Source organism: Saccoglossus kowalevskii, chromosome 20, assembly GCF_978046115.1.
Source record: "Saccoglossus kowalevskii chromosome 20, keSacKowa6.1, whole genome shotgun sequence".
NCBI classification, from domain to species: Eukaryota; Metazoa; Hemichordata; class Enteropneusta; family Harrimaniidae; genus Saccoglossus; species Saccoglossus kowalevskii.
In genome coordinates, this window is record NC_140660.1 from 7,858,673 (window position 1) to 7,882,578 (window position 23,906).

At 35.0% G+C, this 23,906-nt stretch overlaps 1 protein-coding gene across 1 annotated transcript; it reads right to left on the bottom strand.

Moving 5' to 3' along the window:
* Positions 1 to 4,967: 4,967 nt before the first annotated feature.
* Positions 4,968 to 21,080, bottom strand: LOC102807300 (ceramide synthase 1-like). Its single transcript, XM_085494561.1, has 6 exons — positions 20,927 to 21,080; positions 19,445 to 19,625; positions 17,928 to 18,089; positions 16,958 to 17,096; positions 14,680 to 14,834; positions 4,968 to 12,871 (listed from the first exon to the last, which is right to left on the bottom strand). Exons 1-6 carry the CDS (start codon positions 21,027 to 21,029, stop codon positions 12,808 to 12,810), a joined length of 804 nt encoding a protein of 267 aa, XP_085350687.1. The 5' UTR covers positions 21,030 to 21,080; the 3' UTR covers positions 4,968 to 12,807.
* Between the last annotated feature and the right edge of the window lie 2,826 nt (positions 21,081 to 23,906).

Genomic DNA, 23,906 nt, shown 5'->3' on the forward strand with positions numbered 1-23,906 from the left:
TTGACTGCCCACAATGGGAGTCTTTGCAATTACCCTGTCTGTATGTATGTGTGGGTCTGTTCCACTGATATCTCAAGAACCGTATGTTGGTTTTTAATGAAACTTGGTGTATAGATGCTCTGGGCCAATGTGCAGATTTGATCAGGTTTTGGTTGAAATCCATACATATTACCTAATTTTTTGCTGTTCCTTGTTTAGCTCTGCTGTTGACTTTGTCTAGCGGAGCTTATTATACGAGTGATTGTCCGTCGGTGTCCGTCGTCGTTTGTGTCAAGCTTTTACTTTTTCGACTTCTTGAAAACTACATGCCTGAATGCTTTGATACTTGGTGTGTATGTACCTCGGGTAGACCTCTCTTAGATTTGTTCATTTCAAGATATCTTAAATTCTCTAATTTCGCTGAATGTTTTTGCCATTTTTTGGTAAAAAGTTATATTTTCATCTTCTTGTTGAATGCTGCAAGTCTGATTGCTTTGATATTATACACATAAGTAGTATAGGTAGACCTCCCTCAGATTTCCAAATGATATCTTCTGTTCTTTTTTTTAAACATCTGTTGTCTGTTACCAATTAGCGTGGAGCTGAATCAATTGAATAAACAGCCAATGTCGAGAGAGTAGCCAAGGTGTTAATAATGGAAGTACCGGCAAACCAAATTCTGTATTGGTATGTCTTTTCGGTTCATTTAGAGTATTTTTTTGTGGGACTTCGGCAGTCTGTAAATAACCCATTAAGTTCTTGTGTTCTTCTTGTAAAGGCGTGTTTGTTGTTCCCTGTCGCATACGACTTGTTTACCACTTCCGTGTGACTGAGAATGTTCTAGAACCGTACTGTGTCTGGGTGGAATTTTTAGAAGTTGGTTGAATAGGTAATAGGACACTGTAGAAGGCAATAGAAGGTAATGGGACATTCTAGAAATTTGTAGTAAATTGCAGAGTCATTATGTATGCTGATGTAATGGTCTATTTATAGACAGTGTATAGGGGAGTTGTTCAGCACTGAGATCAGATCGGAGATCTGGTTGAATTGTATTGGAGTTTAAGTATCTAGTTATTGGAGTAGTGGAGTTTTACCGCGTTATTGTACTTGATGTTTGCAGAGTATAATAATACCAGTACCAGTTGAAACCTCATCTGTTGGCTCCGTGTTCGTATGTTATCATCGCCGCCAGGGAAGTCTTTCTGTTACTGTTGCCATTTTGGTATTTGAACCATCACACCTGTACTATACCAATTACGGTAATATTACGTTGTGTGTGACATTCCCTCTCTGGACACCAGAAAGAATATTTGCTCTTGCACTTAACAATGGAAAGTTTATCGGCTTAAAAGTAGGATTTAGATTGCGCTATAATCCAAATCTCCCTTGGAAGTGTTGTAAGCAGAAACTATTGTAAGCCGACTGGGGATGACTTGTAGACGTGAGTGGCGCCCTCACAGGCCGAACGGCATCAAACCTCGCGAGCGCCTGACAGAACAGTGTACGTCTCATCGGCAAGATGAATACTGCGAATTCGCAAAGTTCACGTCTCTTTGCATGAATATTCATTTTGGTGGCGATGGTAACACCATCAATCAAAGCCATGTTTGCATTGTTGGCAAAATTAACAGGCTGTTTCCAACAAGATGATAAACATTGGGCGGGAATAAACTCTACTACTACTTTTTGATGACTGACGTTACTGCAATTTGATTGGCACTGACAAAAAATCGTTGAGTGAAGTGAAAAACTACATCCTTCTGTCAGACGTGTGTTGGATTTGTGGCACCGCAGAGGGCACAACCTTGTCAGGTGAAGTTCCCAATGATAAGTGAAGAACTTAGTCCATCATTTCTATTTGAGGTACAAATTTTGAAACAGATATATTTCCCCTCCAAGCATTTTGGTAGAATTCTTGAGTTAAATTTGTCCAATTACCATGCTGAGAATTCCTAAATGACCTTTGACATTTTATAGATATAATAATTCATTCTAATTGCATACACAATACTGTTTGCTGAGAAGAAAAACATAAAAACTACTGAATATTGACATATTACCACTAGAGGGCAGTAGTAAAGACAGCATTGTGATTTGAAGGTGGATTATGGTACCGGTAGTCTGCTTCCCTGTTCCATGATGAAAGGTGGAAATGATCTTTTGAACAGTATTTACTTCGCTTCATGCTCATCCTTAGTGACATTCCATAACTAATCTTTATTGCTATTAACTGATAGAAACATTGTATTTCTAAGAATGCAATAAAGTTATTATTAATATACCGGTATATACCAACTTTACTTTTATGTCCTTTCAACACAACTTTGCACTGATTTTCTCACAACTTTTTCTTACTTTCCATGCAGTTTTATCTACTTTTCATGCACATTAACAACCTTCCACTCAATTTTACCAACTTTATATGCAATTTTACCGACTTTCCGCGTAACTTTACCAATTTTCCAAGCAACTTTATCAAATTTTCCACAAATTTACTGACTTTCCAGGCAAATTTACCCACATTGCACACAATTTTTACCCACATTTCATGCAATTTTACTGACTTTTCATGCAACTTTCCAAACCTCTTTACCAAATTTTCCCAGAAATTTCCCACTTTTCATTCTACATGTACTTTACCAACTTTCCAAGCACTATACTGACTTTCCATGCAACTTCACCGACTTTCCAAGCCACTCTACTGAATTTTCCGTAAATTTACTGATTTCTCATGTGACTTTTTGCACAACATAACTAAATTTCCTGCAAATTTACCAACTTTCCATGTAACTTTATCAACTTTCACGCAATGTAAATGACCTTCCATGCAGCCTAATCCACATTCCACAAAATTTTACCGACTTTTTATGCAACTTTACCAAATCTCCTGCAAATTTCCATGCAACTTTACCAACTTTCCACTCAACTGAACTAAATTTCCTCCAATTTTACCGACTTTCCAAGTATCTAAACAAACTTTCCACGCAACTTTATTCACTTTCCATGCAACTTTACAAACTTTCCACACAACTTTTCTACTGAACCCCCCCCCCCCCTGAAACAAATCGAAGAAGTCCCAGATTAACGCACTTTGTTAAAGACTGGCATAGCTCTGCTATTTGCTCCACACAATCGATCTTCTGTAGAATATTTAATTTTAGCTGGAATAAATTTTCGCGGAAAACACTTTTTAAGTGTTTTGTATGGAATTTATTTTCACTGATTTTTGACAAGTTGAAAGTAAAATATAGAAAAAAATGTATATTAACTGGATTTTATTTTCACTGAATCATCCCTTCAGCAAAAATTAATTCCAAGCAAAAACAAAGTATTCTACAGTATTTGCAATAGACTGCAGAGATCTTGTTTCATAGTGATCTTCAGAACGACATAACCGAAAGACTTACCAGAATATGAGAATTAGTGCAGTATGGCGCATAACTGTTTATTTCTAAGCAATTTATCGAAATAGTGAAGCGGCTTTACGACAGATTCTGAGATAAACATGTTCTCAGTTTTGCGAGGGTAGTAATTTTTCATGAGTCCACAGCGCCCTCTTGAGAGCAAGTCATTCTGCAGAAATCCACAGCTGTCGTCATGAGGGGCAAGTCCCTTCTGATTGGATGTCATTCCCTTCAAGCGTTGGAGTCGTCACCTGCACATGCATCAGATGGCCATAATGTGTCATTGTTTACAAACAAGTATTTACCCATGAGCCTTTGCGTTTTTAGCGCGTGTTATCGTCACTTGGGACTCAATTCTCGCGTGTACGCAGGTGACAACCCTCCCGCTTTAAATAATGCCACAAATCGGGCAAATATACTTTTTTTTTAACTACCAATAGACAGTCAATAGTTGTAATCCCAATGCAATCTGGACTGGCAGTTTATATTTGGTAAAAAACACAAGACTAAATCAACAAACTTGTGGCTTGGCTTATTAAACACACTGACAGTATGGGGAGAGTTCATATGCGCACGACTTTAATGGTGTGAATATAAATTCTCATAAAAATATATTTGAAAGATTTTAAATTCTAACCAAATTTTAAATAAATTATCGATGAATTCTTATAAAAATATATTTGAAAGATTTTAAATTCTAACCAAATTTTAAATAAATTATCGATGAATTCTTATAAAAATATATTTGAAAGATTTTAAATTCTAACCAAATTTTAAATAAATTATCACCGATGAATTCTCATAAAAATATATTTGAAAGATTTTAAATTCTAACCAAATTTTAAATAAATTATCGATGAATTCTTATAAAAATATATTTGAAAGATTTTAAATTCTAACCAAATTTTAAATAAATTATCATCGATGAATTCTCATAAAAATATATTTGAAAGATTTTAAATTCTAACCAAACTTTGAATAAATTATCACCGATGAATTCTCATAAAAAATATATTTGAAAGATTTCAAACTCTAACCAAATTTTAAATCAATTATCACCGATGAATTCTCATAAAAATATATTTGAAAGATTTTAAATTCTAACCAAATTTTAAATAATCACCGAGGAATTCTCATAAAAATATATTTGAAAGATTTTAAATTTTAAATAAATTATTCCCGATAAATTCTCATAAAAATATATTTGAAAGATTTGAAACTAACCAAATTTTAAATAGATTATCACTGATGAATTCTCATTAAAATATATTTGAAAGATTTTAAACTAACCAAATTTTGAATAAACTATCATCGATGAATTCTCATAAAAATATATTTAAAAGATTTTAAAATCTAACCAAATTTTGAATAAATTATCACTGATGAATTCACATAACAATATATTTGAAAGATTTTAAATTCTAATCAAATTTTAAATAAATTATCACTGATGAATTGGCAGTGTGCCAACATATACGTTTTTCGTTCTACTCTTAATAACTTTTTTACAACAGTGACTATGACAAAAATCAGGGACAATGATCTTTTTACCAGTGTATTGCAGACAAAATGACAAAACATGTGTCGGATAAGAAACAATTTATTTAATGGAATGAAAATGACATCACGACTATAACTTGATTAATGTACACAAATAAAATAGACATTTTTAAACTGTAGAGGGCGACATGTCTGTAACACAAAGGTTTTGGAAATGTTTGACAAAACTCTAAATTTCAATCATAATCTGAAGTCTTCACTAAACATGAAAAATGGTTTTTATCTCATTTTTATATTTCTATTAATTATTGAAGAGGCACTGAGGGAAAACATGTTTAAATAATGTTGTTTAAAGGGCAGTGGTTGTGCCACGTCCTGTTCGATATGGGACTTATAGCATGTGTAAAATACATTGTTTACACAAAATTTGAACATGTGCTGCGCGACGGCCACAGCCCTTTAAAAATGGACATTGATGAAAAGTACCGGTAATACAGTATGATTTATCATCTCAGCGGCCATTTGCATTTAAGGATATACGTTACTTTAGGTAAATTTAACAGTATTTCATCAAACAAATACTATTGTTCATTGCCATGACGACATTTCGATTTTATGATAAATCATATTCTAGTATTTTTTAACAAAATTAAAGCGCAGTAGTCGTCGTGCTGCGCATGTGCGACATTTGTGTTGATAAACATTGATTTTCCCACAATCCAATGCGCTCTTCAAATGGAAATCACAAGTATGAGGTTTGACCTGGGCGCGACTTGCACTGATTACCGACGTTGACCTTACAATAACATGAACATTGATTAATTAAAACTTGGAAACGTCTCATTTCGTACTCCTTGATCTGCGCAACAGTCAAAGTCGCCATCTTTGTTTATATGAGACCATGTATCTCGCACATGCGCAGCGCAACGACTACCGCGCTTTAAATATCAAAGAAAATTATTTAAACACGTTTGAACTTGACATTAACTCTATAAGAGTAGTTACATAAGTTTGTAGAAATAATGAGCCACTTCCCAATGAATACATACGTTAAATGATTTAATTTTTTTTACATGAAACACAATTGTGAAGAATTACATAAATTTAATGAGATGCACAACTACAGCACCCTCTACAGGTGTGGTAGAGAGAGGTCTCTCGTGGATGAAGGATTCAAACTTGAGTAATTGTGTAATATTCACTGCTGGAAATTTTTACAATTCCAGGAAATTTTCACAATTCCAGGAAATTTTTACAATTCCAGGATATTTCGGAACAATTTTTACACTGCTATAGTATTATACGAATTCCTCGAAATTTGCAAAAAAATTTATTTCTCATGATATTAAAGCGGTTTATCTATAAATTTTTAATACAATTTTCATTTCAAGAAAACAAATTTGTTCTAAAAATTGTATCAGGAAAATCGAAATATACAAGTCCAAGATGGTCGTCGGCGCTCAGTATATGCAATTGTAGAATTCTTCTTCAACGAGAGCCAATCCCTTCTCATTACTGTCATCTGTTTTATATAGCATGACAATAAGTGAAATGTATTATTTTTTAAGTACATCAAAACAGTGTTACTTAAACCCCTACTCAAAACTGACCAATCATAGCATGCCATCAAGTGGGTCATACCATTCATTCAAAGGGGGTATGATGCACTGTTTATCATTATACTCAGAAAGAATACAATTCTGAAGCTGCGAGTGAAAGTCACATGACCACGACACATATTCAAATGAGTTCTCCGAGGAATGAAACATAAAAATGATTTGATTTACAAATAAATAATTTCTTGTGAATCAACAGTCATAAAACACATACAACTTTTTTAAGAATTTTATGGTTGCCAGAGGATCTGCTTCCCAGGGTAAGGGGGCGCATGGCCATAGCATGAGGGCGCTGCGCCCCTTTTCCCTTTGTTTAAAAAAAAACCTGTAAATACCTCTGTAATTAACATACGACATGCGTTGCTAATAAAGCAATTACGGTATAAGACTGCGTTAGAAAGTTGTAAATTTATAAATTTTAATCACTAGTAACATTGTCATGGTTACAAATCACTATTCTTGCAACAAATGTAGATAAAAAGAAATTACATACCACAGAAAAAAACCAGCTTAATATCATGACCTTTGACCTAGATATTTACATAAATCTTCAGAATGGACCAATTCTGAATATTTTTTTCTTTAATGTGAGCCACAAATGTTTTTTAATTTTTGTTATTAGTTTTTTTTTTTAAAGTCAATAACATACATTTCTAGTACTAATGTAATAGATATAGAAATACATTAAAACAGGACAACATAGATACATAATGTATACTGTAAAATACTTTATTTTAGCTGGAATGAATTTTCGCTGAATAGACTTTTTGGGTGTTTGTATGGAATTTATTTTCATCGATTTTTGTTGAGTTGAATTTAAAATATAGGAAAAAAGGTATATTCGCTGGATTTTTATTTTCACTGAATTATTCCTTCAGCGAAAATTAATTCCGAGCGAAATAAAGTATTCCACAGTAAGATAAGCTGCACAAATTCAGGACACTAGATTCTGTATGGTCTCTCACCAAAAAAATGTTTGCATAGCACTCATCGAACTGAGATTTCACTGGAACATACCATTATAAAATTACAGGGTCCACAGGGTATAAATATTGTAATAAACACTAAATAATTAAGTAGTTACTAGCAATGTACATATCACAAATGAAAACTTGGTGCGCCCTCATGGCATATTCTCTGAAAATCATTTGTTTTTTCTGTGACTGTGGTTAACCATTAAATCAGAAAGATATAAATAAATATTTATTAATTTAAAATTAATAACTTTAGTATAAACTGATCTGCAAAATACCCCGCACATATTGATAGTTTAATCACAAAGCACAATAAAGCACACCTAGCTTTTGAACAATAATCAAAAGCACGCCTAGCTTTTGGACAATAATCAAAAGCACACCTAGCTTTTGGACAATAATCAAAAGCACGCCTAGCTTTTGAACAATAATCAAAAGCACGCCTAGCTTTTGAACAATAATCAAAAGCACACCTAGCTTTTGAACAATAATCAAAAGCACGCCTAGCTTTTGGACAATAATCAAAAGCACACCTAGCTTTTGGACAAAAATCAAAAGCACACGTAGCTTTTGGACAAAAATCAAATGCACAGCTGGGTGAAAAAAAATACATTCACAACAAATCAATGCAACCACAAAAACAAAACTTATTGAATCTGAAAAATTTTAACATACAAACAAACTAATCCAATAAATCTAAAGAACCAGGACGGTTTAAATATATTCACAGAATTCTGTTCATGGACTCAAATAGTCTGCTTCAAAATTTAAGAGCAACATTTTCAAAATTTTCTCATGTTTTTCAAATTTTTTTTTTGGTTAATTTTGGACCAAAAAGACATAATTTCATATTACCTACAAGTCTTGATCAAAATGAGTGAAAATACAGAGTGGTGTCACACCGAAATTTGGATGGAAATTATTTGCCTGATTTCTGTTTTGGAAAACCCACCGGCATTGTAAGAAACCATCAGTTGGTCCCATAAAACTAGTTGCATTTCAAGAAAAATTACATTAAAATTACTGAGAATCTCTGTGTTTTTGGTCTAAAATTGATACTGACATATGAAAATTATAAAAAAAATTAATATAAATATTTTAGAGGGGAAAATCACACAAATATTTAGAGGGATTTACACCAATAGTTTGGTGGTCGGGAAAAAATGGTGTCAAAATTAAGTAGTACAAAGGACGTCATAAAACTGCAAAATACAAATTTACTGGCATCATCGGGCAGGAAGTAAAATATCACAAAATGTTGTCTCACCAAATGCTTTCAAAATATTAATTAGTTAAAGTTACTATTAACAAAAAATAAATGTGTGTGCAAATCTTTTTTGACTCTGTCACCACCATCGTCAAGACCATTTTTAAAGAAATCTTTAAAACCATTAACAGTTTGTAAATAAATGCTGCAATATGAAATGGGCTTTTTTTATTATGGCTGGCAAAGAAATAAACAATATTCCCAGCTATAACAATGAGAACACTGACACAACCAACAGGGGAACTTTTCTGAAGCTACCTTAAAATACTTTACTTGGAATTAATATTCACTATTTTCGCTGAAGGAATAAAAGCATTGATTTATTCCTCCAAAATATTTATCAAATTCAAACCAAATTATCCAATTCCCATCAATCAAATTCAAGCCAAATCATAAAATCCCACCAATAGTATTCAAGCAAAAAAATCAAATTCCCACAAATCAAACTCGAGCCCAATAATCAAATTTGTATAAATAAAATTCAAATGTTTGCCAAATTTCTGTTAATCAAATACTAGCCAAATGCCTATTCAAATTTCTTCCAAATTGCCTGAAAATCAAAATTTGTGCTAAATATTTGCTGATTTGTAAATAGTCAGTTAGGAGACTTTGCTTTTGAAAGTCACTCAAATTGTAAGTGTGTTTGTCAAAGGAATAAGACTCTAGCACTCTCAAAATAAAAATGGACAAGAACAGTAGGGCTACTTTTTTGTATCATATCATATTTTTTGATAAAACAGCATTATTCAAATATATACTGTAGAATACTTTATTTTTGTCTGGAAATTATTTTTGCTATATTCTCTGAAGGAATGATTCAGTGGAAATAAAATCCATCGAATATACCTTTTTCCTATATTTTACATTCAACTCGTCAAAAATCAGTGAAAATAAATTACATACAAAAACGCCCAATTTGTCTTTTCAGCGAAAATTAATTCCAACTAAAATAAAGTATTCTACAGTACCATTTGGCTTGTTCTGGGAGTAGAATAAAAATGCAAACCCCTTGTTGTAGGAATCTAAGAAAAATATTTTTTTTTTTTGAACTTCAAATAATATAAGTAAAATTAAAAACTGATTTTGAAATATTTTTTAAATGTCAACAATTCATGCTGCATGGGCTATTGCAGTCATCTTGACTTATCAAAAAACAAACAGGAACGTTCCATTACTTTTTAGGGATGACAGATCAAAAATTGGTAACTTAAAAAGTTAGAATATATATGTATAAAAAAAAATTCCAGCAGATTGTGCAGTAATGTCAGGTTATCGAAACTAAACTAAAGTGAATTTTCCCCAGTAGACTATTTGTAAACATATTTGTAAAATCTGTGATCTCACCAATGTACCAACTACAGTGCCTTGTTTTACCTCCATCAAGGCTTGACACCCCACAGTTATAATCCTGATCAATCGTTTATTTCTATTCATTTTGTGAATGTTGTCCTTTACAACTCATGGCTAATTATGCAAATAATATGCAAATATATGCACATATTTCTCATGGATAATTATGCAAATAATATGCAAATATATGCACATATTTCTCATGGCTAATTATGCAAATAATATGCAAATATATGCACATATTTCTCATGGCTAATTATGCAAATAATATACAAATATATGCACATATTTCCCATGGCTAATTATGCAAATAATATGCAAATATATGCACATATTTCTCATGGCTAATTATGCAAATAATATGCAAATATATGCACATATTTCTCATGGCTAATTCTAGAAACAAGAGCTTGCATACATTTTGCTGAAGCATTCCTTGTGACTGGATATTGAAAAGTTTTAAAAGAAGCAAAAATTGTTCAATTTTCCTATATAATTTTTAATCTCATCCATTTTTACATTTTTTTTTCAACGAGTCATGGAAAATCAAGTATTTATCTGCTTTATTGGGAGAGTTTGCTGACAATCTGGTAAGCAGCCTACCTTCTACAGAATCTCATTTTGAGTCAGAAATGCAAAGAGTCTTTTCATCCTTTCAAAAGCATGTAATTGACAATGTTCTTACAAATTGACACCACTGTACCAATATGAATTTGCATACTCATTTGCATACTAATTTGCATAAATATTCACAACAGGAATTGCAACTATTACCATAAAATACTAACACCACATGAATAGAATAAACAGAGATAAATCACCTATGCAGCCAAATCACCATGGGCTGCCAAGACGACTGCGACAAAGCAATCATGCTGTTCATTTCTAGGATTTATAAGATGAGGGCACGCAAGAGAAAAATGCTGCACGAAGCGCGATATGATTACAAAGTCGTCATTTCTAGAAGTTCTTACGATTAGTGTCAATCTAGCCATATAGCAATTTTTATACATGTAATTTGTGTGCTGGAAAACAGATGATGTCACTCATTTTTTCCAATTAACCCTTTCAAAGCGCACTGCGTTCTGAAACCCTATTTACCATACTCGGCCGCGTTAGCGAACAGGGGTCTCAACTCAGAAAATCACGATTTTATAGGGGTGGGCGCTTACCCGAGCATCCCCTCGAAAAAGAGTGCAAATGAAAAATTTGATTCATCAAGTGACAGATTACGTCTTTGAGGGAAAATCAAATTACGAAATTAGTTGAGACATCATTGATTTTCACAATGAAGAAACAGAAATGATCACAAAAAATATGCAGATTTTATTACAATATTAATTACGTAACACCAGAACTTACGAAATTAAAAACATTTGAGTCTGTTGGAACACAGTCAAAGTCAAAATTGTCATATCTCCACTGACGAAGGTGTTGGATCGTACGCAAACTCTCGATGAAAATCACTTTCCGCCATGATGCATTTGCAGATTTGACCTGCAGTAGCGTCCTTTGACCTAATGTTGTACTGACGCAATTCTTCGGAAATTCCAGAAGACTTTCCGGTAACGCAATGCGGAAGTGAATTATCGATGTCGAAGTACGATCTGTTGGAATTGATTTCAGCGAATAAACAACATGGTTTTTCCAAAAAACTAATAACTAGCCATTTTTGAGAGGTAAACTGAATATGGCATGGAATATTTACCGCATTTTACTTGTATTAACAGATCATTGTCGAAGCGTAGTTTACGCACGGTTACTGTGTTCTACGCATTCACAACATGTTCACAGCGGTCGATATCCACGCTGTATCATATAAAAACGATTACCAAGATACGTTACGCAAGACTAAGTTTTAAATTAGTTGCATTTTGAAAGGGTGGTGGTGCTTTGCCGAATGTGACCCCAAATATAAAAATTGCGCAAAGTGGGCGCTTGCCTGGCATGGGCGCTAACGCGGTCGAGTACGGTTGTGTAATAGATGGAATGTGGCCGCTCTCTCGCTTGCTCACACTTCTCATGAGCTCATCAATTGTAACCAATTATACAAGTTGCATATTCTTGCGTCTCATATTTTATAAATCTATCATACTGTAGAACGTTTATTTTTACTGGCAATTATTTTTACTCTATTGATGTTTACGCCTTTTAACTCGGTTTTAAAGTTCACAAATTTGCCAGAGAAACAATCAGTTCTATTGTTATTTCACATGTTCATATGGTTTTAAAATTACAAAATCAGCAAAATTAAAACAAGTGAATAAATAATGCCATTACAGTATTATGCATAATCTATAAACATTGCATTTGTGATGACGAAAAAATTGTCAGTAAACTGGGGAGTCCTAAAAACAATTTGAGACATGGGACTATTTTATAGGGGTGACAGGTCAAAATAAAAAAAAATACACATGGTTTGAAGTTGATGACATTCTGCATGGAGGGACAAAAAATAAATTTCACTTGCTTAAATTGTATCAAATAAGGGAAAAACTATCTAAGATTTGGTGGTTAGTTTAAAACTTAATTCTGACACATGATTGAGGTAGAAGATAAAAGCTGCCATTCCTTTCAACATCTGCATCCCCCGTTGAGTAGAATGTACTTTTACTTATCTGGTATAATTCCACATCATGAAGCAGGGGGAGGACAGATACAAACTAGAATGGCCTCACACACTACATGTGGTCGATGTCTTCCTTTTTTTTTCAGATCTACTTAGCTTTCTTACGCATACGAGCAACTCCATCAACGCCATTAGGGATGTTATCTTGCATTCTGTAGATAAAAAAAAAAAAATATGAAATATTTACAGAACATTTTGACTGTGAAAAGTCAGCACATGAAACAGGTATTCAAGAAATGTAAAACACAGAAAAACCAAGCGCAGTAAAGGCGACAATGGTCTGACATGGCGAGTAAAGCCAAACGCAGTCAACCATGGTGTGACCTGGCAATCCGACCATTAGTAAAAACCAAACGCGGTCTAGGTGACCATGGTGTGACCTGGCAATCTGACCATTAGTAAAAGCCAAACGCAGTCAAAGTGATCATTGTGTGACCTGGCAATCTGACCATTAGTAAAAGCCAAACGCAGTCAAAGTGACCATGGTGTGACCTGGCAATCTGACCATTAGTAAAAACCAAACGCAGTCAAAGTGACCATGGTGTGACCTGGCAATCTGACCATTAGTAAAAACCAAACGCAGTCAAAGTGACCATGGTGTGACCTGGCAGTCTGACCATTAGTAAAAGCCAAACGCAGTCTAGGTGACCATGGTGTGACCTGGCAATCTGACCATTAGTAAAAACCAAACGCAGTCAAGGTGACCATGGTGTAACCTGGCAATCTGACCATGAGTAAAAACCAAATGCAGTGAAGGTGACCATGGTGTGACCTGGCAATCTGACCATTAGTAAAAACCAAACGCAGTCAAAGTGACCATGGTGTGACCTGGCAATCTGACCATTAGTAAAAACCAAACGCAGTCAAAGTGACCATGGTGTGACCTGGCAATCTGACCATTAGTAAAAACCAAACGCAGTCAAAGTGACCATGGTGTGACCTGGCAATCTGACCATTAGTAAAAACCAAACGCAGTCAAGGTGACCATGGTGTGACCTGGCAATCTGACCATTAGTAAAAACCAAACGCAGTCAAGGTGACCATGGTGTGACCTGGCAATCTGACCATTAGTAGAAGTCAAACGCAGTCAAGGTGACCATGGTCTGACCTGGCATTGCAGTCTCTCTTCACAGTGACATTTCAATTTGAAAACAAGATGTTTGGTAAAGTAAACAGTGATATAGTGGCTTACTGTAAAATGACTAATTTTCACTGGGTTAAAATTTCGCTGATTTACCATTTCAGGCATATTAAGTGGGTTTTAAATTCACGGTTTTATCATTTATCGTTCTATGCTAAATTTTACATATTCGGTCACCGGTCACTGGTAGCATAGTGGTTGTCGCTCCAGACTCATGATCGGTAGACCCAAGTTCAAATCCTACCTTAGGCTGAACATCAAAGGGTCAACCCCTACCCTGGATGAGTATGCCACAGACTCAGTGGGAAGGCCAATTCCACTGGCCGAGATTCATTCACTAACGAATGCGACTTTGGGGGGCCTTAACATTAAAATTGCCATTTGACAGACATGATTATGACTTCTGTGGCAAAATGCACTATGTGTCAGCACTAGTAATTGCACACACAAAAAAAAAGTCAGGAGTGACAACGGTGACATTTAATGTCCAGAACTGTCGCCTGGCACAAAAATATTTAAAGAAAAAAAAAAATAAAAAAAAAAAATATTTTTTTTTACATATTCACTAGGTTTTAATTTAGCGCATTTTCCAGACAGCGAAATAAGCAAAATTAAAACCCAGTGAATAATTAACCGTCTCACAGTCTTACAAAATACTTGCTACAAAATATTTCTGCTGAAACATTTTTTTTTTGTATGAAGTTTAATGTAAAATATAGAAAACTGGATTAATAATCACTGATTCATCCTTTAAGCAAAATAAATTCCAAGTGAAAATAAATTAGTTCACAGTACCCAACGACGATAAATAAATCTTACTTGTTGCTAGATTGGTGATTGTTCAAATCTTCAGTGTTTTGTTGAATGTCATTTGTCACTGTTCCTGTTTTTTTTCCTTTTCCTGTTTCTTCTCTGGTGTCATGTATCCCATCCACTTGTCCAGTTACCATGCGTAGCAAGAAGTGCAAAATAACCTAGGGACACAGCGCAGAATTACCATTATTTTTTTTCAAACAATGAAATTGTAGATTGCAGAAACGACAAAGTTTGGAAGAGCTAGAAACATACACAGACAGGAGGGGAAACCGGAAGAGTTAGGCAGAGGGGAAACCGGAAGAGTTAGGCAGAGGGGAAACCGGAAGAGTTAGGCAGAGGGGAAAACGGAAGAGTTAGGCAGAGGGGAAAACGGAAGAGTTAGGCAGAGGGGAAAACGGAAGAGTTAGGCAGAGGGGAAAACGGAAGAGTTAGGCAGAGGGGAAAACGGAAGAGTTAGGCAGAGGGGAAAACGGAAGAGTTAGGCAGAGGGGAAAACGGAAGAGTTAGGCAGAGGGGAAAACGGAAGAGTTAGGCAGAGGGGAAAACGGAAGAGTTAGGCAGAGGGGAAAACGGAAGAGTTAGGCAGAGGGGAAAACGGAAGAGTTAGGCAGAGGGGAAAACGGAAGAGTTAGGCAGAGGGGAAAACGGAAGAGTTAGGCAGAGGGGAAAACGGAAGAGTTAGGCAGAGGGGAAAACGGAAGAGTTAGGCAGAGGGGAAAACGGAAGAGTTAGGCAGAGGGGAAAACGGAAGAGTTAGGCAGAGGGGAAAACGGAAGAGTTAGGCAGAGGGGAAAACGGAAGAGTTAGGCAGAGGGGAAAACGGAAGAGTTAGGCAGAGGGGAAAACGGAAGAGTTAGGCAGAGGGGAAAACGGAAGAGTTAGGCAGAGGGGAAAACGGAAGAGTTAGGCAGAGGGGAAAACGGAAGAGTTAGGCAGAGGGGAAAACGGAAGAGTTAGGCAGAGGGGAAAACGGAAGAGTTAGGCAGAGGGGAAAACGGAAGAGTTAGGCAGAGGGAAAACGGAAGAGTTAGGCAGAGGGAAAACGGAAGAGTTAGGCAGAGGGAAAACAGAAGTAGTTAGGCAGAGGGGAAACAGAAGTAGTTAGGCAGAGGGGAAACAGAAGTAGTTAGGCAGAGGGGAAACAGAAGTAGTTAGGCAGAGGGGAAACAGAAGTAGTTAGGCAGAGGGGAAACAGAAGTAGTTAGGCAGAGGGGAAACAGAAGTAGTTAGGCAGAGGGGAAACAGAAGTAGTTAGGCAGAGGGGAAACAGAAGTAGTTAGGCAGAGGGGAAACAGAAGTAGTTAGGCAGAGGGGAAACAGAAGTAGTTAGGCAGAGGGGAAACAGAAGTAGTTAGGCAGAGGGGAAACAGAAGTAGTTAGGCAGAGGGGAAACAGAAGTAGTTAGGCAGAGGGGAATAAGAAGTAGTTAGGCAGATTGAAACAGAAATAGTTTGGCAGGAAGAAGAGCAGAGTTAGTGTGGAGATAACCATGCAGTCAGGAGGAGGTAGAAACTGAAAGAGTTAGTCAGAGAGAAACTGAAATGGTTAGGTGAAAGAAAACAGACAGAAAGAAACATGCAGACATAAAGAAGCATGCAGACAGAAAGAAACATGCAGACATAAAGAAGCATGCAGACAGAAAGAAGCATGCAGACAGAAAGAAGCATGCAGACAGAAAGAAACATGCAGACAGAAAGAAACATGCAGACATAAAGAAGCATGCAGACAGAAAGAAGCATGCAGACATAAAGAAGCATGCAGACATAAAGAAGCATGCAGACATAAAGAAGCATGCAGACATAAAGAAGCATGCAGACAGAAAGAAGCATGCAGACAGAAAGAAGCATGCAGACATAAAGAAGCATGCAGACATAAAGAAACATGCAGTCAGGCAGAAGGGAAGAAACTGGAAGAGTAAGGCGTAAAAGAACAAAAATCATTATATTGGGGGGCATGAATAACTAAGGCGTAAGAAAACATGAATAGTTAGACAGCAAAAGAAGCATGCAATCATAGATTGGGAGCGAAACTTAGAGTTAGGCAAGATGAATGAAAATTAAAATGCCTGCTATTCAGCCATCCTTAATTCAATCATGAAACGAATACATGTGCATATGTCTGAAGTTTGAACTTGATTGGCCCATGTATGTGTGAGCTATGGCTGGATATAGAAAGGCCACACACCCATGTATGCACATATATGTAAGGAGGTCAATCAATAAGTCCCTGATTTCAAACATTGGGGAGCATTGAACTTTGACAGAAATACAGGCAGACTCACCATAAACCAGTATACATTTATAAGTTGCAGCAACCACAGCATGACGTTGAAGGAAGTGATACACGGCATTGCAGCAGTAGTAAACGCACCAGCAGAATACAAGACTTTGAGCGGATACCAGTACAAACGTAGCACATACCTGAAGGAAAGAAAGGGAAACTTGTCAAAAAAAGTGAAACTAGTCAAAAAATTTTAAGTAGTCAAAAAAAGTGAAACTACCCGGTAGTCAAAAAAGTGAAACTAGTTAAAAAGTGAAACTAGTCAAAAAAGAAACTAGTCAAAAAAGTGAAAGTAGTCAAAATATGAAAGTAGTCAAGAAATTGAAAGCAGTCAAAAAAAATGAAACTAATCAAAAAAAGTGAAACAAGTCAAAAAAGTGAAACTAGTTGAGGTTTATCTGGGTTACAATAAATTATCAAAACACATTTTGGAAAAAACTAATTAAACTCACCATAAACACATGATTACTCTGCATAAACACATGATTACTCAACATCACACATGATTACTCGGCATAAACATATGATTACTCAACATAAACATATGATTACTCAACATCACACATGATTACTCGGCATAAACACATGGATACTCGGCATAAACACATGATTACTCGGCATAAACACATGATTACTCGGCATAAACACATGATTACTCACCATAAAACATGATTTTATATCATCAACACATGATTGCATACCGAAAACACATGATTACTCACTATAAACACATATTATACCATCAACACATTTTTGCATACCAAGAACACATGACTACTCATCATAAACACATGATTACTCACCATAAACACATGATTACTCACCATAAACACATGATTACTCATCATAAACACATGATTACTCATCATTAACACATGATTACTCATCATAAACACATGATTACTCATCATAAACACATGATTACTCACCATAAACACATGATTACTCACCATAAATACATGATTACTCACCATGAACACATGAAACCAAAAAACAGCACATTTGCTGCATTCTCATTAGAATTGTATTCTCTTCCTTTACGGTGCTTCGTATAGACACAAATTTTTGCGAACTCTAAAAAGATATCCGTCAAATCGTGGCAGAAAATGACCAACAGTCCTATTTTGTGGTATCTAAATACAAAAAATTAATAATTGGTGTCAAAAATAAAGACAAACACAAAAACATGAACACAATTCCACAGTGTTATACTGTGGAATACTTTATTTTCGCTGGAATTAATTTTCGCTGAAAAGGCTTTTTGGGCGTTTTGTATGGAATTTATTTTCACTGATTTTTGATGAGTTTAATGTGAAATATAGGAAAAAAAAATCATCGTTTCAGCGAAAATAGCTAAAATAAATTCCAAGCGAAAATAAAGTATTCTACAGTATCATTTTCTATATCCCATGCAGTTACTGCACAGTTTTAACCTTTTCACCACCAGTTCCCTCTTTTCATCACAAATTCACAAAATAGTCCTATTAATAGTCTTTCTTTCAGAAATTTGGGACAAAAATAGCCAAATGTTTTGGGTAAACTAAAATTGGCTCCAAAATTATGATTCATTTCCAGAAATATCGAGAAATATAAAAAAAAAATGCAGAAAAATTTGGATGAAAGAGTCTGGTGGTGGAAACGTCAAAACTTCATATCATTATGATATTTTAAGTCAGTATCATTGTCATCAATAATTTTATTCTTTGTAGTATTTTACTAATATGAAGCATATTTTGGCAAATTACTCTGCACACTTATGTTATGTTATGTATCAGTTTTGTTACTTCTGACACCCAGTACATTACAAGTGTTCACTGTAGGCAGGTGGACTTGATGTAGAGGTGGTCTCTTAACACAGGTTTGACACTGAAGCCAATCATATGCACCTCAGTAAACATGATACTTGTGACATCACAGTCTGTATTATCCACTCAGCTTCAGTTTGTAGATAATACAAGCCCTTGACGCCACTTGTATCAACCAGCTCTACGAAAAAACGATAACCTTCTAAGATTTTTTATTCACAGACTTATCACCTGACCAGCCATATCAACCGACGGACTATATCAACAAAAAGAATGAAACGAAATTTCACAATAGCTGAAATAAATAATTGAATAGTTAGCACAAAGTAGAGACAAATCTGAAATAGAGCTGATTATGGCAAGGATATGGTGGAAATAGTTCTCTTGAACTAGTCTAGTCCACAATGAGAGCAATCGCCTGAGCGCACCGTATTAAATAGGAAAATCCGATGAGTAATACAGAACGTACGTGATGTACGATCGTAAGGTATTAATTATTACGACCAAACGTACCGTATTAAATATGAAAATCCAATGAGTACTACCGTAAGTACGTGATGTACGATCGTAAGGTATTAATTATTACGACCAATCATATCGTATTGAATAGAAGAATCCAAAGAGTACTACCGAACGTACGAGATGTACGATCGTAAGGTATAAATTATTGCGACCAAACGTACCGTATTAAATAGGAAAATCCAATGAGTACTACCGTAAGTACGTGATGTACGATCATAAGGTAGAAATCGTTACGTATAACGTCAACATAGATAGTTGCATAGATGGAATGTAAATAAAACCCACACTGATACATATACAAGATGTATATATCCCACGGTACTGTCATACCATTTGACCAATCTGTAAAAACAAAACAAAAAAAACAAAACAGAAACCTGTCAAGTTTCATATCTGCGGCAGAATTTCTGAGAAAATGTTCAAGACAAAACTGTACAGGCTGAGCCCAAATAAGATATGTTACTCATTTTTTTTTTAATTTTATATAATGAATCTTTATTTGTTCTTGAAGGCCACCGGCCCATTCCCCAAATACAGAGAAAAATAAATAAATAAATACATAAATATTTTTTCCTGAGGTCAAAGGTCAGCTCATGCTAATACATTCTTGTCTCAGAATTTGTGCTTTATTTGGGATTATTTGGACAAAATTTGACCATGAGGGTAAAAAAAATGTTTCTAATGTTTTCATACATAGGGCATTTTAAAACAAAGTGGGGGCTAATCTGCACTGGCTCGGAAGGTTGTAAATGATTAGCTAGTTTGAATTTGAATAACAATACTGACAATGAACGTGCATTCAACGCCACAAGTTTTTTTGTTTTTTTAGCCAATCAGAATTCATCTTCCGAGCCAGTGCAGATCAGCCGCAAAGTGGTATTCATCCTCTATTTCAAGGGATTCACATATTCTCTGTTCTACTACTAGTCCCACAAATCTACCCTGTTCTATTTCTAGCCTATGACTATATGTTACTCATTGCCATTGAACCAATGAGAAAGATGCTTACAAATAATCTAAACTAAGTTAAACCAATGAGAAAGTAGGTTACATACAAACTAGGGTAAGAGTTGGGCTAAACCAATGAGAAAGTAGGTTACATACAAACTAGTGTAAGAGTTGGGCTAAACCAATGAAAAAGTAGGTAACATACAAACTTGGATAAGATTTGGGCTATAACCAATTAGAAAGTAGCTTACATACAAACTAGGATAAGACTTTGGCAAAACCAATGAGAAAGTAGCTTGCATACAAACTAGGATAAAACTCGGGATAAACAAATAAGAAAGAAACTTACATACAAATTAGGATAAGATTTGGGCTAAACCAATTAGAAAGTAGCTTGCATACAAATTAGGATAAGATTTGGTCTAAACCAATGAGAAAGTAGCTTGCATACAAATTAGGATAAGATTTGGTCTAAACCAATGAGAAAGTAGCTTGCATACAATTTAGGATAAGACTTGGGCTAAACCAATAAGAAAGAACCTACATGCATAAAAGGATAAGACTTGGGCTAAACCAACAAGAAAGAAGCTTACATACAAACTAAGGTAAGATTTGGGCTAAACCAATTAGAAAGTAGCTTACATACAAACTTGGGTAAGACCTGGGCTAAACCATTAAGAAAGAAGCTTACATACCTTCAAAAATAGCCGCTGGATTTTGAAATATATCGTATTTTCCATTGAATAGTACATAGTACGTGTAGCTCCAGGAAAATAAGTACCAAAAACTCTTAAACATACTCTCCGGTGCCTTGACAACATTCTGCTTGTCATCCAACTGCAGTCGATTCAAAATTGGCTGAAAAGACAGAAAGTAAAGTTGTTAAAACAAAACAAAAGTATGATCTTCGATAATTTCATTAAAGGAAACATCAATCCAAACAACATAATAACCTCTAAAGAAAAAGCTCAGCAAATGTAGGAGAATGCAATTGACAGTTTTTTTCATCTGTTTTCATTCTCTAGATATTCAACTTTCTATCGGTATTATGTAGTCAGCCATCTTGATTCTCAAGCAAAGGATTATGGGTAAAGTATGACATCATATAATCTGTTGTCAGAAATTGAGAAAATTATTTCATCTATAACATGAGAAAAACTGTAAATTGCATTCTCCTACATTTGTGGAGCTTTTGTTTAGGGGTCATTATGTTGTATTGATTGATGTTTCCTTTAAATCAAATTTCTTGATATCAGCTATGCAATCATTTCTGTATCAGTAATACATGTACTTATGTGTGATTGGCAGAGGACTGAGGTGTGTGTCTGTAATCAAAATAACCGGTAAGTCATATTTTAATGATTCAGTACTGTAAAATACTTTATTTTCACTTGAAATTAAATTCCGCTATTTTCGATGAAGGAATAATTCAGAGTAAATAAAATCCAGTGAACATACCTTTTTATCCTATATTTTACATTCAACTTGTCAGAAATCAGTGAAAATAAATTCCATACAATACACCCATAAGATTATTTCAGCGAAAATTAATTCCAGCTAAAATAAAGTATTTTACAGTAGTACCTAACACCATTACAATAATAAAACACATGGGATATGCCTTATCAAAGAAAAAAATACCGAAATAAGTGACGACATTTCCATGTTTAAACTCAGTTGTTACTTTTCATGTGTAAACAAAGTCTGTATGCGTTTTTCCTTTCACTTACCAAAATAATAATGATATCTGACCTCCTTTTTGATGCGCATTGCATCAGAACCACTCAATTTATTTAGTACACCCATAGTTTTGCATTTACAAAAGTATTTGCCCAACGCTACTAAAACTATCATTTATAATGCATGTTATGGCAGTATTCTCACCAAATATGGAACACGAGACATCTGCACGCGTTCTGTGTTTTTTTTGTTCAAAGATTATTTCTCCCATGAGACAAAATATCTTACAAATATTTAAATACAAGTGACAATTCTTCATAATTGTAAATAAAAATTTAATGAAACAACTCCATCATATTTAACTCGTGATGTAATGTTAATTAATAGGTGATTTTTCATTCAACTGCAAGATTTTGTGAGTTGCATGAAAGACACGCGTTGAACGTCTGCCAAAAAAATCAAACGATTTGATTTTGAACTCGAATTTCTTTATTTCGTAGCTCACATCGACCGGCTGATCTTCGACAGAGGAATATTGCTTTCAAATACCCTCACTTAATCAAAATTGTCTATCATCAAATGTGAACAGCACATTATTAAGCATGGAAATGTCCCCCAAAATACTTTGGCGTTTGTCGAATCCCACGCGATGTCTGACGCCACCACGACGCTATGTTTATCCTGTTTTTACGTTTGATTTCACGCATATAACGGGTGATTCTCGCAGTGAACGGGAAATGGTCAATTACAACAGACAAATCCTAAACATTGATTTAAGGAAACTATTTCCACTATAATGGGAACACAATATTTCATTTCTTCCTCTCATGCTGCACATAGATGAGTGATCGTCTCATACTTTCTAATAGAACAATTTTGCCTCACATTCACAACGATGTGATACTTGCATTGCATCTTATTTATGAATGATCTTAGTATTTTTTTTTTTTATTTTTACGCGCCAGGTGACATTATTACACATTTAAGTCACTCCATACTGTCTTAAATGCTAATTGCAATTGCATGTGTTCAAACCAGTCTTCCAAACTTTTTTTCAAGTTTTTTGTGCCAGGCGACAGTTCCGGACATAGAATGTCACTGTTGTCTCTCCTGACTTTATTTTTCATATCTGAAAATTGCAAGTGCTAGTGCTGACACATAGTGTATTTTTGCCACAGAAGTCATATTCATGTTTTGGACTACATGACAAGGATGTGTGGCCATATCCCTATCCCTAAATGGCAATTTTAATGCACTATCCTGGCGTCAACCAGGCTCAGTCGAACACAAGCACCTGTGGACCTTAACCAAAGTTCCCCGGAAGTCGCATTCGTTAGTGAATGAATCTCGGCCAGTAGAATTGGCCTTCCCATTGAGTCTGTGGCACACTCACCCAGGGTAGGGGTCAACCCTATTGATGTTCAGCTTAAGGCCAAAAAATAAATAAACAAGCAGCCAGTCGGCTGAGATAGCTCCGCTGTTAACAATGCACATTTCAATTAAAGAACTGAAGATATCATTAGAAAATGAACAATATGAATAGTATCAAAGCAATCGGACTTACAGTTTTTAACAAGAAGTCGAAAATATCACTTTTTACCAAAAATTACAAAAATATTCACCAAAATAAATTAATTAGAGAATTGAAGATATCATCACAAAACGAACAAATCTGAGAGAGGTCCACATGTAGTACCTATATATGTAATATCAAAGCAATCGGACTTACAGTTTTCAACAAGAAGTCGAAAATATCACTTTTACCAAAAATGACAAAAATATTCACCAAAATTAGAGAATTGCAGATATCATCACAAAATGAACAAATCTGAGAGAGGTCCACATGTAGTACCTATATATGTAATATCAAAGCAATCGGACTTGCGGTTTTTAACAAGAAGTCAAAAATATCACTTTTTACCAAAAATGACAAAAATATTCACCAAAATTAGAGAATTGAAGATATCATTACGAAATAAACAAATCTGAGAGAGG

Excerpts from the sequence above, each read along its gene's own strand:
- LOC102807300 (XM_085494561.1), bottom strand. The coding sequence starts at position 21,029 with ATGTTTAAGAGTTTTTGGTACTTATTTTCCTGGAGCTACACGTACTAT. Across the intron at positions 14,835-16,957 it reads TAAATGTATACTGGTTTATG|GTTATTTTGCACTTCTTGCT; the intron begins GTGAGTCTGCCT and ends CTGTGTCCCTAG. Across the intron at positions 12,872-14,679 it reads AATCACCAATCTAGCAACAA|AATGCAAGATAACATCCCTA; the intron begins GTAAGATTTATT and ends TTTTATCTACAG.